Source organism: Cyprinodon tularosa, unplaced genomic scaffold (genome assembly GCF_016077235.1).
Source record: "Cyprinodon tularosa strain WSP-4 unplaced genomic scaffold, ASM1607723v1 ctg239, whole genome shotgun sequence".
NCBI classification, from domain to species: Eukaryota; Metazoa; Chordata; class Actinopteri; order Cyprinodontiformes; family Cyprinodontidae; genus Cyprinodon; species Cyprinodon tularosa.
Genome location: NW_024038892.1, coordinates 86,275 through 103,033, shown reverse-complemented (window position 1 = coordinate 103,033; position 16,759 = coordinate 86,275). Strand labels below are relative to the sequence as shown.

General features: G+C 38.4%; 1 protein-coding gene across 2 annotated transcripts in view; it reads right to left on the bottom strand.

Annotated features, from left to right (window-relative positions):
• LOC119784976 (plexin-A2-like) overlaps window positions 1-16,759 on the bottom strand; it is a 261,005-nt gene that overhangs the window by 198,794 nt on the left and 45,452 nt on the right. For both annotated transcript variants that reach the window (XM_038287311.1, XM_038287312.1), the window contains exon 3: window positions 7,994-8,176. In XM_038287311.1, the coding sequence (XP_038143239.1) occupies window positions 7,994-8,176 (183 nt within the window). The remainder of the gene's footprint in view (window positions 1-7,993; window positions 8,177-16,759) is intronic.

Below are 16,759 nucleotides of genomic sequence, written 5' to 3'. Positions count from 1 at the left end.
AGGTCAATGAAAATAAAATTACCTAAATTAGAAGGAAGTCCAAAAAAAAAAAAAACTAATAAAAATTGTTTTCTTTTCAGTGGCTAGTCTGCAAGCAATGGGAGCTTTTAACAATTGGTTAATTAATCCAAAGTTAAGTTCAATTATAGGAAGCACTCAAAGTAATATACTTCACTAACAAAAATAAAAGCACTTACCAAGAACACTTCCAATAAGTAAAATGTACTGCTCTACTTTGGGGTACAAAACTCCATCTGTGATATATTAATGAGAAAGCACCACAATATATTTACATACTCAGACGCATAAGAGACTCACTCTTTTAAGCCTTATGGGAATCATTTATGCTTGAATGAATATATGCAACTCTGTATCTGTCAGCTAAATTGAGCCTACACATCTAAAGCCCATCTAAAAATGTATGCAGAGTATAAGCATTTGTCTCTTGTTGTTAGATAATGAAAAACACTTCATTTGAGACACTGGCAGAGAAAAGAGCTAGCAATTAGATGAAGTAAAAAGGAAAGAGAGACAGTGGCAGAGAGACAGCAACAGAGAACTGTTTGAATGTGATTAATGAGATCAGTGCAGGGTAGGCGGCGTCATTGTAATAGTCAGAGCGGGGAAGAAGCTGGAAAAATAGACTGGGGGACTAAGATACAGAGAGGGGCAGAAGGAAAGTGAGAAATAAAGGAGGAAGAAAGGAAAAAGGACATCTGAATGACTGACCAGGTTAAATTTAACTCCACTAAAAGATAGGGGAGTAAAATGGAAGAAAGAATATACAGAAAACGTGTGAATTTAGCAAGCTGAGAAGTTAAAAAAAGGCAGATATAAAGCTTGGTTGAATGGAACAGCAGGGGATCTCAGTTTTCCACTGGCCTTTTAACAGTAGAGTGTTTAGGGAAGCCTGGACCAGGTCTGTCAGATAAAGAGGCTTTTGCTTTAGAGACAACCATGAAAGGCGCAGCCTACTCCTGCTGCCTGGGGCTGCTGATGGACACCGCTGCATCTGGTCCAAGGTTAAGATCCTAACTGCAGGGGGTCAAGTAGAGGCTAGGCACTGAGAAGGTCATACAGACATCTTGCTAGTTGAAAACAAGCTAGTAATTACCTCAATTAGGTAGTTGCTTTTGGTGAAGAAAAACATTCAATAGTGAAAAGTAATGAACTTTTAGTAGCCAAGGGTTTTTAACAAAGCTCTTAAATTTAGCCAACATCTCCTGTGGGAGAAAAAAAATAAAAAATCAGTTCTTTCTATTTGAGATATCGTTCGCGTTCAAATTTAAAATGATATAAATATCTTTTTGCAGTTTGTTGAAATTTTAGATTAAGTTTAACTTCTCTGTGGAAATGCTGTAAGTTGTTCTAGGAGCCTTGAGAAGCAATGTCTCCAGGCAATACCAGGCTCCAAGCTACTAAGCGCCAGTGGGCAAACTGAGATTACGAAAGAAGTTAACCATGAATTAAACCCTGTAAAGTAACAAAAGTGAATCCTAAAAAAAGTTAGGAAAAAAAAAGCATACAAGACACTGTTCTTTTAATTAAATTAACTGAACTTTTTCTTTAACCTTTTAAGCCGGGCTTACAGTACGCTGTACGATTTTTTGGGACGATTCTCCAGTCGTGTGAGAATTTTTTGATCGGGCCAAGTTTCAGCCTCATCACACGACGTGTAGTGTACAGGGCGTAGCAAGAGGCGTTCAGCCTCTCACGACCCCCTCCCGGTCAGGAATCGTAAAGTCGGGAGAAAATAAAACATGTTTGAAATTCAGTTGGCCATTATAACGTTGCATCAGAGCGTCGGGCTGCACAGAGAGAGTGTGAGAACACGCGTCGTGAGCTTTGAACTTTTAAACTCTGCAGGTTTCATTGTTTAGTTTAAGCTGTAGCTGACTGCAACGATCGAAAATATCGCACAGTGTATGCCCGGCTTTAGTAATATTATCATAGTGATTAAATATACTGAGTACATTTGTCCCCATCGCTCACCTCTACTCCCTCCTTATTAACATACACAAGAAAGACGAATTAATTGTATTTTTTGGTATGCAAGAATAATTTGGTCAAAATGCCCAATCCAAAATGAAACGATACAAAATTGACGTTGCATATTTCCAGGAGGAGTTAAAGCTCTTTTATCTTTTAATGGAATCCCCAGTTCAATTCCCTGTTTGCTGATGATGAAAACCCATAATAGTAAAGCAGTAAACGTAGTTCTGTTTTGATCTCAATTAGAAGCAACCCAATTAAACCACACAAAGACTTTGAATTAACTAATAAATACAGTTCATATATATATAGAGATCATTACAAATGTGTTTTTATATGAATGGATATTTTATAGGGTGGAGGACAAAGAACCATTCAGTCACAATCAGCACCTGATACCAATACTTAAGACCTTCATCTTGGTGATGGAGTTACTTTCTTAAGAGTTTACATTTTATTGAAACGACTACTCCTTTTCGAACTAGTCTTCTCTCATCACTTTTAAACTTGCCTCCCAGGGCCTTATTTATAATCTGATACAAAACAGCGTTAGAAAACCAAAATCCATAGAGCTGAAGAATAATGTGGCTGTTTTATTTCCATTCCCTCATGATCGTTGATTCCAGGCAAAGCCAGGCCACCAAAGCAGGTGAGCAGCCTCTGGGCTCTGAGATCATTCCCTCTGGAGTGTGAAAAATGTAGGGGCTATAATTCTCAAAGACGTGTTTGTTGGTTAAAAGAGAGTGGATTGGTTTAAGTCAGCTTGGAAGGGGGGGGGCACCACATGTCCACCACCGGGAATCTGTTGTAGCAGCTGCCTCCCTTTACAAGCCTTTCAAGTCTGTAGCGTTCCATGCCTCGTGATCAGCTGCTTCCCTCCGTGACACTGCTTGAACACCCCACACAAACCCTGATGCTTATTTTGTTTTTTCAAGCCTTAGTGGGAGCCATGTGGTGGGTCCATGCATCTTTTAATTTGTGAACCAGTTTTGCAGGACGTTTGTCCAGCTAAACACCTGAACCACCCTTTCAAGTTGTCCCCTTTAGCTGCAAAGCAAATCATCTGAGCCACTTCCCGATTATTTATCAGTGCATGATGAAAAGAAAAGCGCCTCATATCAGGGATGTACATTTTATTCGCCCATAGATTACAGCAAACACAAATCAAAACATACCAGACACAAAAGTGACCAGGTCTGCCTACGATTAAAGTCAATACAATATTGTGTTAGCAATCCTTCAAATTTCTTGGATTTTGTATTAGAATCATTTAGGAGACATCAGTAGTTCTGAAGCTCTAATGAATAAGTGAGACGAGAGATTGCTATGTGGAAAACGTTCCTGCTTAGGCCACCTAAGAGGTAGATGAAAAAGCACTCTATGTTTTCCTGAAACTCATGGATGCTTAAAAGTTGCAGGATCACAGCAAATTTGGAGACTTTGTTATTCTGTCACAATTAGGGCTATAAAAAATGTACGGTAATCTGAATAGATTCTGATGTCATTTCCCAAAAATTTATTTATACACCCAAAAGAATTTTTTTAATGCACTTCCACTGTGCTGCTGAATGTTAATATAATATATGTTGCATTTTTAAAAGATCTTTTAATATGGTGGTAGTATCTCAGTACAGAGTACAGAAAGGTTTAGCCATATCAATCTAAAAAGATAGCTTTAGTAAATAGTATAGGAAGTCATCCTTGTTAAACTCCTCTGGCCTCTGGTAACAGGAATGCAACACCTACTGTACAAGATGGCCTTGACGCTCTCTCCCAGGCGACTTCACAACTTTCACACTTTGAAACACTGGACCACAACATCCCCCATGCTGGTTGGGATGAGAAACAACTCAGGCATGATAAGAACCAAAACAACATGAAGGAGTGATAAGTGTGTGTGTGGAGGGGGGGGGGAACACATGTGACCTCAACAACTTGAACAGTGGTGCGTTCTCAACACTTCATGGGCCTGAAATCCATGTAAAAAAACATCCAGACACTTTTTGTTTTATTGTCTAAAGCAACACAGTAGAAGTGTTGACCCAAACATTTACAGCACTTGTTGAGTATTGATTGCAACTTGTTGGATCGCCTTCAGATCCCTCTGAAGGGGATCCCTTGTCAGATCCTTCACCAATAAGTCATGTGACCCAGAACGCTGCTTTACGGCAGCCTGAGCTCCCATTAAACATGAGAGCTAACCCTAAAAAGCTCATGTTTGCCAACAAAATATATATGGCACTGACATTACATTATCGGACTGCCTCCTCATTTAGGCTCTCTAAACTAGGGTTTATTTCAAAGGGGTGAAGGTAAAATTCACAATGAATTCCCATCCTGTTAACCCTTCATCCTCAGTAGACACACTGATCCCACCGCCATGACACACACAAACAAGGCTGGTTATAGGCAGCGTTTTCCGCCAACACCATCCCTCATACTTCACTATTCTCCAGCAAAGCCCCTAAAAACAGCAGAACACATGAGAGCCAGCCGGCAGGGAGAGTGAGGAGGAAGGGAAGGAGGAGTGGAACTGAATGGGGAGGCAATAAATGGAAAGATGGGGAGAGGGCAACTTTGGGATTGGAGCCAATCCAATTACAAGAAGCGGTGCAATCCTAGTTTCTCTGGCGGCACTAAATTCACATTTCAGTGCACTTCTTTGCCTTCACTCCCCCCAGTGCCTTCTTCCTTTCTCCATCTCTGCCTCTTTCTGTAACTTGTCTCTCTCTATATACATATATCTACATATATATGGAAATCTTTATATTGACATATATGTAAAAAGAAACATTTATTTAGTATATTTTCTTTTATGGATCACACTGCTGTCACACTCATTCTTTTCCTCAGCTGCTTGACTTTTTTGGTTGCATGAAGGCATGTGCAGGATTGTGTCACTAGCCTAGCATCAAAGCTTGCCACCTAGGCTGTGTCATGCTCAGATCAGCAGGAAGCCTGAAGCATCCGACTTCATCCATGTCTCTCACAATGCTCTGCACAACCCTTCTGCAAAAAGGCTGCAGCTAAAGATCATCACATATATTAGCCCTGCCTCTGGAGACAAAGGGAGTGAATGGATCATCCTCAAGGCAAAAACAACAACAAACACTTCAGAATAAGAAAGGCAAACTGTGCAGTCATGCAACGTTGATCATTATTCCACACTTCAGGGATGATCAGCTGACCACACATCAACATCAGTTCATTGCCGTGAAGGGATGTGCAGATCGAAACCTGAAAAAGCTTTTCTTACTGAATGCATCAACCAACAGCAAGTACTTTGATGGACATTTTGAGCTTGATAAAAAGAACTGATTAAGCTCAGTCACATATTTTTGACACATACTTTCCTTTATTTCCTGTTATTTAGAATAACAAATACATCCTTTGAAAGAGCTGACAGCATCTTTTACGTTGTTTGTGTTACAGTGTCTAAAATTAAAGAAAAAAATTTGAAATAAGTAGCATATTTTATATAAAAAACAAATCAGAAATATGCATCTGTTTTAAAAAGCCTGTGACAGGGAAACACTAAATCTCTGGGTGGTTGTGGTCAAACTCTCTTTCATGCACATTAGATGAACAGTCAGAGCTGGCCGAAGCATGAGCATTCATGCAAATCAAGGCTTCACCTTGACCAAGATCATACCTGTATGGAAATTGGGGAGACGCAGTTGCTTTTCTAGTCAAATCCTCTAAAACAAGAAAGATTTAAATAAAATCTAGCAAGGCAATGGTTCCACTGACACAAGCTTTTTAGGCCCAGTTTAAACAATCATAGCACAGATCAATTTACTTATTCTTAGCCAAATTTAAATTTATATCTATATTATTTGTATTACAACTGCTGTAATTAGGTTTTTGTTTGGATAAAATTAGGTTGATCGTAGTCTAAACTTTTCTCATTTTCTCATCTAGTGAGTCTCTGTATGTGCCTTAGTAGGATTAGGGTGCTCTGAGCACTGAACTGTGCTGCTTTTTTTGTCTAGATGTTCGTCTCATATCCTGGTTAATTCCTTCTTCAGTTTGCTGTTACTGTGGCTACAGTCACGGCTCTGTGAGAAGCAATTTGAGTATGCACATAGCAGCAGCAGCAGCAGCGCGCTTGGCTTTTTCAGCAATGATACTTTGAGATCAGGGTGGATGATAGAGGCAAGAAAAGTGAGGAAGCTAACGGGGAGAGGCGCGAAGATAAAACAGTATCAGAACAATCTTTTTTGCCTTTTGAAATTTAACTAAATAAAACAAGAGGCAATAGATCTTTACGGTACAAATGATGAATTGCATAATTTTTTTTTTCTACTCCAACCCCCACAGAATGATCTGTTAACAGATTTGAACTAGAGACAACATAGCTTAGGCCAACACAGATTGCCACTGTTTGTGCTAAAATGCCAGGCTTGACTAACCCAACGATTTGCAAAATGTAGCAAGATTTTTTGATGTGCATAAAGTAGCATAAAATGTTCATCTTTAAAAAGCGGGTTCAATAGACACATTGACGGTATTTGTCCCTGGTTTCATTTTGCAGATACTGACTTTAATTAATTTCCAATTTCCCTTTAACAGCTAAAGCTATTAAAAAGCATAAAAAAAACATCTCACCTCCCAGGATAGACTGGTGTTTAAGAATTTTTATATTAGGGGTAAATGTAATGCTAGACTAAATTTGAGACACAAGTCATCATAATACAGGTTTTCTTGGCAATCGTGGCATAATACAAATGAGTGAGATTTATAACAGTCAATGATAACAAGACTATTACTGACCAGTTGTAACAGAGAAAGAGCTAACCAAAGGTTCCTAGTCCCACAATGAATGTGTGATAACTGGCATTGGGGGAATGCACATGCTATCTTGGCTGTATACATAAGACAACAATAGGTGTTCAAGCTTCCTTTGAGTCATTATCATAGAAATCTGTCTACTTAGCGCAAACCGCCTCACTGTTAACAGTAATCTGTGTGTCTGTTTCTCAGAAAATGTAGAGCTTCACATTAACTGTGTGATTACCAAAGTCTGCTAGTGTTTTCCTATCACAGAGGTCTTCATTTAACATCCCTGCTATCTACGAAAAGACTAACTATGTCCTGCAGCCTGAATAGATAGTCTCCTATTGAATAACTTTATACAACTCTGTTTCCCCTGATCTTTGATTTATCCGTTTAGCTGAACTGTGCACATAATTGCCATCTTCCAGTGATCTTTACTCAGTATTTTATCGACTTACCCACAAAAAAATTTCCCCAGAACCTGGTAGCACTAAAGTAAGGTGTGTTCATTGAATTAAAACAAATCCTGGTGACCCAACAGTTTTAATGTAAGAAAGCATTAATATATTGACAAATTCTAAGGGCATAACGATGTTAAATGCATTGTTCAACGTTGGACTATATAGAGTGCAGAAGGCCAACAAATCACAGGCCATTCTGACCAATGTACATATTATTAATCTCTGGTTTTAGAATACAGGGTTAAGCTCCTTCGCTGTCAAATTCTGTCAAAGCTCATCCAGTCATTTCATTCCAGCAGCTCCAGTCTAAAATGCTATCACTGTAGACCGTCCTACCCCCCTTTACCCTCTGTGGCTTCAGTTTTCTCTCAAAACCAGAACTTAAAGGTTTAATGTACGGGCCAGGTCTCTCTTTACTGCCATCACTTGGCCAGAAACAAAAAGGGTCCCATTAAAACTATTAGTTCAGCTCAGGTTTTTTCCACACCGCAACAAGGTGCTGGAGGAGCTGGTAATGACCATTACACTGAGTTACCCACTGGTATCACCCTTCCCTGACAGTTCGACAGCAGGCTTTTAATACTAAGGAGATAATATTGCCTCTGACTATGATCCACATCCCCAGAAATAGAAGGACATCATGATGTCTATACACCAGGGACTTTTGACAGCTTGACTTTCTGTGCATCACGATAATGACGAGAGCGGAAATCTCCCACAAGAGAGGTGTTAACTGCTTCAGGAGAACAGGAAGCATCAATTACCTTCTTTATACGTCCACTCCTGGTGCCCACAAAAGCCACACAGTAGCCGTTGTAGACATAGGAAGTCACAGAAGTCATGCGGTCCCGAGTCTCAGTGTAGAGCGTGTGGCCGGTCACCAGCTGAGAGCCGCCAAGTGGCTGGTTGATGTCCAGACCACAGAAGGAGTCATCAATGGGCACAGGCTGCAGAACCAGAAGAAAAACATTTAGAAAGTGATTGAAAATCAGTCTAAATAAAACCAGAATCAGAAAGAATGTGTCCAAAAGAAAAAGAGGACGATGGGTGTAGGAAGTTCTAATGGTATGAGATTTCACATTAATGAAAAGCAATAATATTTCTCATCTAGGTGAACTCTATAACACAATGTTTTTGGTTACTGTAACATATGAACTTGTCAACTTGAATATTCTTTTCATAATTACTGGATCCCAATAGGAGTGCTTTAAAAACCTGTTTGTATGTTTGAGACTCTTAGTTTGAATAAAAAAAGAAAGTGGTGTCCCTATTCTGTTTATATTCAGGTTACGTCTAGCCCCCCAAAAACCCTTAGCCCTTAAACCAGTGAAGAACACATCATCATTTTAAATACTTTGTATTGCAGGATATTGGACTTTCTACAGAACTTAAGAAAAAAATAATGAAAGTCCAGGTATAAATTGTGAAGAATGTTAACTTTATTCTTAATCACAACGTCTTTAAGCACTGATAGGTTACTTTAATAGGTTACTTTAATACAACAGTTACATTTAGTAGTTCACCTGTCTAGCTAAAAGGCATCTTATAAATGCATTCATTTTTATTTCCAAATATGTAAAATGTTTATTGGTGATATAATGAACCTAAGATGGAAAATATGTTTAAACAGCTAATGTAATAGTATTTTTGTGTCCTTTTTGCTGCTCCCATATTCAGGGGTCGCCAAAGGAAGTCAGTTTCTTACAAACTTGGCAAATCTTTCATGCCAGAAGCCCTTCCTGATGCAACCCGGACTCATACCTGCATCCCAGTCACAGTATCCTCTAAAAAAGTTTATAAAAAGTTGATCATGAACACAATCAGATTTCTATCCCTTTAAAGGACATAATTATCATAAGGAAAATTATCAATCTAAAACAGAGATTGCATGAAACAGATTGTGGAAAATAGTTCTTAGGTTCCCCTGAATATAATAAACCCGTTATAGAGTATCATCCTGTGGGTTGAGCGCATTGCTAAACACTGAACCCAAACTGAGATCTAAGAAAGAAATTCGTGGATGGAGCTGAATAGTAGAATAGTAGTTCTAAATAATTGATTAAGAGCAGAAACTGAAATACAAAGCGTAGTAAAAAGAACATGTCTCCATGAGTGAAATATGATGAAGCCGATGGACTGGAAGGAGAGCAGAGAGCGATGGTGAAGCAAAAACGTGCCAGATTAAGTTTAAGAGAGAAGTTGGCATTATTGTCCTACCTGAAAATATGTACCTGATCCACCTGACTGAGCTCTACCTGGTTCTCAATGTGGCTTGTTACCCTTACCTATCATTAGACCCCTGCAATAAGGCACAGTCTGCATAATAATACTAGTCAAAACGTCTGATGCAATCTGTAATTGTCCGTTTATTGGAAAATATGACTATAATCAAATAGTGAACAACGTTGTGTAAGAAAAATAAATGTGATCTCCTTCCCTATACTAGATAAATCAAGACAGTGATGAAACAATGAGGAGGTAAATGAAGACAAGAAAGGGCATTTCTGGTTTTATATAAGATAAGCTGACAGTCTGAGTGTCAATGACCTCAATGTGCCATGTGGAGTAAAGTGGGACAGTCGACAGACCACCCCATGTAAACATCCCCTAAAAAGCTCTGTATATTTATTCACACATTCTAACGCCGGCTCCTTTGTTACCTTTCTGTCTATACATCTATCTCACATCTGCACCCAACCCCAACCCCCCCCCCCCAAAATCACTCGATTTTGAGTATCGATACTCAAAAAAGTATCGATACTGAAACGTTGTATCCGAATACAATACTCGTTTTTAAAAGTATCGATACAGTGCTACTACCAGTGGCACCTAAACAGTCATTCATCTAAAGTGCAGAATAGAGGAAAATGCACTTTCAGAACACTGTGTGATTGAATAATTCTCCGCACTTTTCAGTTTCAGACTTTTTTTTTGTAACAGGTACAGCTGCTGAGAATTATTTTTGTTTCTTAACCGGTTTGGCTAGTGTCATTGTTATGTGTGCAAAGCATAGCCAAGGAAGGAACGCTTAATTTGAATTTTATAAGTTTTTTTATCAAGCTTGCTTGATATATTGTATTTTTTTATTGTATTTTATTTATTAATGAAAATATTTCTGTAGAATTTTGGAGTCTTTGTTTTTATCCTTGTGGTATCGAAAATGGTATCGAGTATCGAATATTTCCCTTAGTATCGGTATCGAGTTGAAAAGTTTAGTATCGTGACAACCCTAGCCATGACAGCCCACCAGGTCCGCACCCGGCGATTTTTGTGGAACTTAGGGCTGAGACACCCTATTTTTATTTTCCGTAATGCAGGCTTCAAATGTGAGAAACGTGAAAAGAGAAAAAATGTTGGGTATTTTCAATGTATTCTAAATTTTTGAAATGTGCTTTAACACAGTATCAGATTTGAAAACTATAAGCCGTCTTAAGAAACTGATTTAGTTTCCAGAATTATAATTTCTTCAAGATTAAGCCCCTGTCACACCTTGACGATTTAGACCAGCGTATGCCTGACATACGTTGGATAGGTTATGGGTACGTTTTGTATAAGTTATGAGCATGCTGAAGTAAGCTGAAACACGATGGCAGACGTTGACATATGGAGAGTAAGTTGAGAAGTTTTAAACTTGCCCCAAATTTCTCGACATATGCCGTGGGGCATAAGTTACAGGTAAGGTAAGCTGAATCTGCTGCGACTACAAACGTTTTTTATTTCTTTTTTATTTTTTTCATTGTATTTATTCCTTTTTTGTTTTTAGGCGGGCGGTAAACAGCAGCCAGGTTATTACCGCGAGCACAGACATCTTTTTATGCAGACCGGGTGCCTCCAGGTGCATGCTCCTGAGGGGAGTAGCGATGCACCTGAGGGGATCAGCTTTAACTGATGCTTCGTAATTCTCATGAAATGATGCTTGTGCATCGCTGCTGTGCTCTATGCATAAGTTAGGCTGTCCTTGGACATAAGTTCTAGACTTGTTATGAATACGCTATGTAGACACCCATATTTGAAAAAAAACACAGAAAGTTCAGCGTATGCCAGCGCTTTAGAAGATTCTGGGACGTCAGGCATATGCTGGCTAAATTAGCAAGGTGTGACAGGGCCCTTAAAAAGCTCTTTAAACAATTTGATGAAATCCAGACCATTTGACTCTTGTTATCATAAGAAATATTAACAGAGTTCTCGTTTGACAAAAACAGACTCTCACCTTGTCTTATTAATCCCTATCAAACCATTAAGTTATTAATTGATTATTAATGGTATAGCCAAAGGTTCCTTAAAGAAGATTTTTTACTAAATGAAACTAGGTGAAACAAAAACTTTTCCGCATGAGGAGTTCTGGATAGAGCTTATTGACAAACAAAAACATTTTTTTTATCTTAAAAGTAAAAAGTTTATATATTATTTTACAATTTTTATATAATTGCTGCTCTAAGTGGGTTTCTCTGTCAGCTAAAGGCATGTCTTAGAGACTCTTTACTCATGTAACGATGAATTGATTACTAAATTAGTTGATGATTATTTCAATAATCGATTAATCTGATTAATTGTTTTAGCTCTAATATATATATATATATATATATATATATATATATATATATATATATATATATATATATATATTTCAATGTTAGCTGTCAATGTCTTTTTCAATTTACTTTATTAAATGATAAAAAAAAAAGAAAAGCAAGACCAAATGATATTGTTAGTCAGTGTAGAGACACACATACAGATGGATACAAAAGAAAGAACAACATTTTGATTCTACTCTATGGGACTGACTACCAAGATGGTATGAATCTCCAGATGGTGGAAGGCTGAACGGATGGATGATAAATCTTTGATTGGCTGTTGTGTGAGTGAACATCCGTGTTCAGCCACAGTTCCAATCCAAGGCTCAACAATGCCTGAATGTAAGCATACTTTCAGTGCAACGTGTGCAAGAGGAGTATATGCTGGATGTATATAATTAAAGATGTCCAGTTTGAATTTACAGACTACCTGTTGTTAGCAGTGAGACAGAAGAAAAGCATGCAGACACACTGTATAATTTGGCCAGAAGCTGTTTGAGGCACAATTAACAAAACCACAATGCGAGTCTAACCTTAAATAGAAGCTCTAACCAAAAATGATTTAACATCAGGATATCCTGGTTCAAACTAATGTCTGCTCTAAAAACATTATAAAAAAAACAACAAAAAAAGACAGAATAATGCAGCCAAAAGCCACGCCCAGCAAAAATAAGGAAAGGTCTTACCATCAAATCAATTCTTAGTGGAGCAACAAAATCTCCATAATCTCTTACTGAACAAAAAATACAGTCTTGGTTGCTTAGATTTCTCCAGTTAATAATAATAAAAACGCTCGCTGTAGCAAAAAGACACAGCTTGGTGACACAGAGGCTCCATAATGGACACAGACTACATCTCACTGATGCAGGGATGGGATTTATACAAGGGAAAAAAAATTGGGGGAGGTAAAGCCATCAAAAAGGTAAGTTATGGCTGGACTTTAACTGCAACCATGGTCATGGGTTAGATGACACAAGAAATGGGCAGTTTGTCGGAAAAACCAAATCTAGGTGAGTTTGGAGTGAAACAGAGACTAACGTGAAAAAAGGCCTAGATGACACCTACTAACCTGTAGAGAGGAGTTTATTACAGAAAAAAAAAAAAACAGTAATGATGATAACATGAGAACAAAAAGAGCTCTGGTATCTGAATAGTATCTGTATCAGAATATACCCAAATTCAAGTATCATGGTTGTGGAAAATGCATCCCCATCCAAAACCAGACATCTCCTCTACCAGCTTAAAACCTTAATTACAACCTCTGATCTGAGTTACAGAGCAAAAGGACGCCGAACAATGGACAGCACAAAGAGGGATGGTCAAACCTTTCTCTGTTTGCACTAATCTTTAGAAATGTAATTTTAAAAAACGCTGTTTTCCTCTTAATAAAATTAGATTCTACCATGTTTTCTCTTAGCAGGGTTAACAATTGTCTTTCTTTGTTTCCTAATTTTATTAAAGTACTCAAATCACAGTCCAACTGTTCTACATTTTTGTAGCATGAATTAATGCAGCGACACATTTATAAAAAACACATTTAATCTACGGGCTTTTAAAAAGAGCTACACCCAGGGCAATAAGTGCACGCTGTTCTGTATTCATATGAGAAAAACACGTGATGGATTACAGGTGCTGGTCATAAAATTAGAATATCATGAAAAAGTAGATTGATTTCAGTAATTCCATTTAAAAAGTGAAACTTGTATATTATATTCATACATTACATACAAACTCATATATTTCAGATGTTTATTTTGTTTAATTTTGATGATTACAAATGACAACAAATGAAAATCTCAAATTCATCATATCAGAAAATTAGAATATTGTGAAAAGGTTCAAAATTGATGGCCCCTGGTGCCACACTCTAATCAGCTAATTAACTCAAACCACCTGCAAAAGCCTTTAAATGGTCTTTCAGTCTAGTTCTATAGGCTACACAATCATGGGGAAGACTGCTGACTTGACAGTTGTCCAAAAGACGACCATCGACACCTTGCACAAGGAGGGCAAGACACAAAAGGTCATCGCTAAAGAGGCTGGCTGTTCACAGAGCTCAGTGTCCAAGCACATTAATAGAGAGGCGAAGGGAAGGAAAAGATGTGGTCGAAAAAAGTGTACAAGCAAGAGAGATAACCGCACCCTGGAGAGGATTGTGAAACAAAACCCATTCAAAAATGTGGGGGAGATTCACAAAGAGTGGACTGCAGCTGGAGTGAGTGCTTCAAGAACCACCACACACAGACGTATGAAAGACATGGGTTTCTGCTGTCGCATTCCTTGTGTCAAGCTACTCTTGAACCACAGACAGCGTCAGAAGCGTCTTGCCTGGGCTAAAGAGAAACAGGACTGGACTGCTGGTGAGTGGTCCAAAGTCATGTTCTCTGATGAAAGTAAATTTTGCATTTCCTTTGGAAATCAAGGTCCCAGAGTCTGGAGGAAAAGAAGAGAGGCACTTCATCCACGTTGCTTGAAGTCCAGTGTAAAGTTTCCACAGTCAGTGATGGTTTGGGGTGCCATGTCATCTGCTGGTGTTGGTCCATTGTGTTTTCTGAGGTCCAGGGTCAACGCAGCCACATACCAGGAAGTTTTAGAGCACTTCATGCTTCCTGCAGCTGACCAACTTTTTGGAGATGCAGATTTCATTTTCCAACAGGACTTGGCACCTGCACACAGTGCCAAAGCTACCAGTACCTGGTTGAAGGACCATGGTATCCCTGTTCTTAATTGGCCAGCAAACTCTCCTGACCTTAACCCCATAGAAAATCTATGGGGTATTGTGAAGAAGAAGATGCAATACACCAGACCCAACAATTCAGAAGAGCTAAAAGCCACTATTAGAGCAACCTGGGCTATCATAACACCTGAGCAGTGCCACAGACTGATCGACTCCATGCCACGCCGCATTGCTGCAGTAATACAGGCCAAAGGAGGCCCAACTAAATACTGAGTGCTGTACATGCTCATACTTTTCATGTTCATACTTTTCAGTTGGCCAACATTTCTATAAATCCTTTTTTTTTATTGGTCTTCAGTAATATTCTAATTTTCTGATATGATGAATTTGAGATTTTCATTTGTTGTCATTTGTAATCATCAAAATTAAACAAAATAAACATCTGAAATATATGAGTTTGTATGTAATGTATGAATATAATATACAAGTTTCACTTTTTAAATGGAATTACTGAAATCAATCTACTTTTTCATAATATTCTAATTTTATGACCAGCACCTGTAATACTTCCAGCACTGTTCAGCATCATCCCAGCAACATTAGCAAGGCTGACATATCTGGCTGCTAAATGCAACTTATCGTGATTTTAGACTCCCACATTCATTGACGTGTATCTCCATAATCAAGAATACACTATGGATTTATTGGCTGCTTATCGAGCATGTGAGCGTGGTCGAAAGGGCCATGTTTGACATTTCTCTCGTCTCTCTGGCAAAACGCACAGAGGCCATGTAGCCTTTAATCCAAGCGGACAGCAGAACATCATTGGCAGTTCATGCCTGCAGAATAGAGTGGGAGGAGCGGTCATTGCAGGTAACAGCTGGCAACCATCAGTGCATATTGGGATGATTGGGGACTTCTCAGGGAAAGTGGAAGAATGTTCTAATCCCAGCTCAGGTGGATAACAAGGCTCAAAGCCACAGCACTGTCACCACTGCACGACTTCGTACGCCCACACCACTGTATGCTATATCCTTTTCTGCTCTCTCAGTAGAACTAATAAAAACTCAACCACCATTTTTTTTTTTTTTAGTTTTTTTTTAAAGATAATTTCTTTGCTCTCTGTCCTGATGTTTTAAAACGGGCACGTATATGGATTTGAGTGAATATGATCCATTGAGCTCCCTAAAGGGGATTAGCAAACAAAGAAGATAATCGCTGGTTTTCATCACAATGAGAGACACGGATATCATTAAACCTTACAATGCACATGTTAATGTCCAAGACTGGCAGGCTTTTTCATTGTATATTTAGATATATTACATAATAGAGTGAGTCAGAAGTCATTAATTCTTAATAATCTTAAATTCCTATTAGCTGCAGCAGAGTGAAAACACAGAGGACCACAGCCTCCTGGGACCTAAGGAGAATCAAGGAACTTAATTCTACTTGACAACATGTAACAGATACACAGCCTTTTTATTATGGGATAATTAGGAACTTTAGAGGGAATGGACTCGCGTGTGATCTACACGAGCATCACAAGCAGACTTGAGCAACCCCTAGACACCCTCCCTTTTAAATCTGCTCACAGTCACCCACACACACACACGTGCATGCACACATATGCGCATAACTCCTGTTGAGTGGAATAGCATTTATTTTGACTACGCTTGGAAAAAAAATCACTTTGATGGTTGCAAAGAGAGAGAAAAAACAAACTGCGTAATTTATGAATGTGTCTCTGAAATGCACTTGAAAGTAGATGTTCTCTGATATCAGAGTAACAAAACAATTTGACATCATTACAAGTAGTTTGAGAGTCATTTGATAATAGAGCGCATGAAATGCCAGGCAGTCAGAAACATTTCCGGATGATTGCTGTGTTTATTTTTATTCTAACCCCCCCTAAAGGCACTGTGCTGCTTTGGCTCACAGAGAAACTTAAATAATTCCCTTACAGCTTATTATACTTGAGAGAATTAAACCACTGCAGATGTAGCTGATGTTTGTCAGTTCTCTGACCTCACTGATTGTAAAGTGTTCTGAATTACAAAAAGTATTCATACCCATTTTCACAATTTATCAGATTGGATTTTTTTTTTATGATAAACAAGACATAATAGTGCATAACTTAAAAGCTGGATTAAAAATCAGGAAAGTCTGGGTTGCATTTTCACATCTGGAAAATTAAATGTTGCTGTATGTCCTTATTTCTTTGCCAACTGCTCAAAAATGGTCATGCTTAATCATTCCATTGTAGCTGTGAAGGTGAGTTT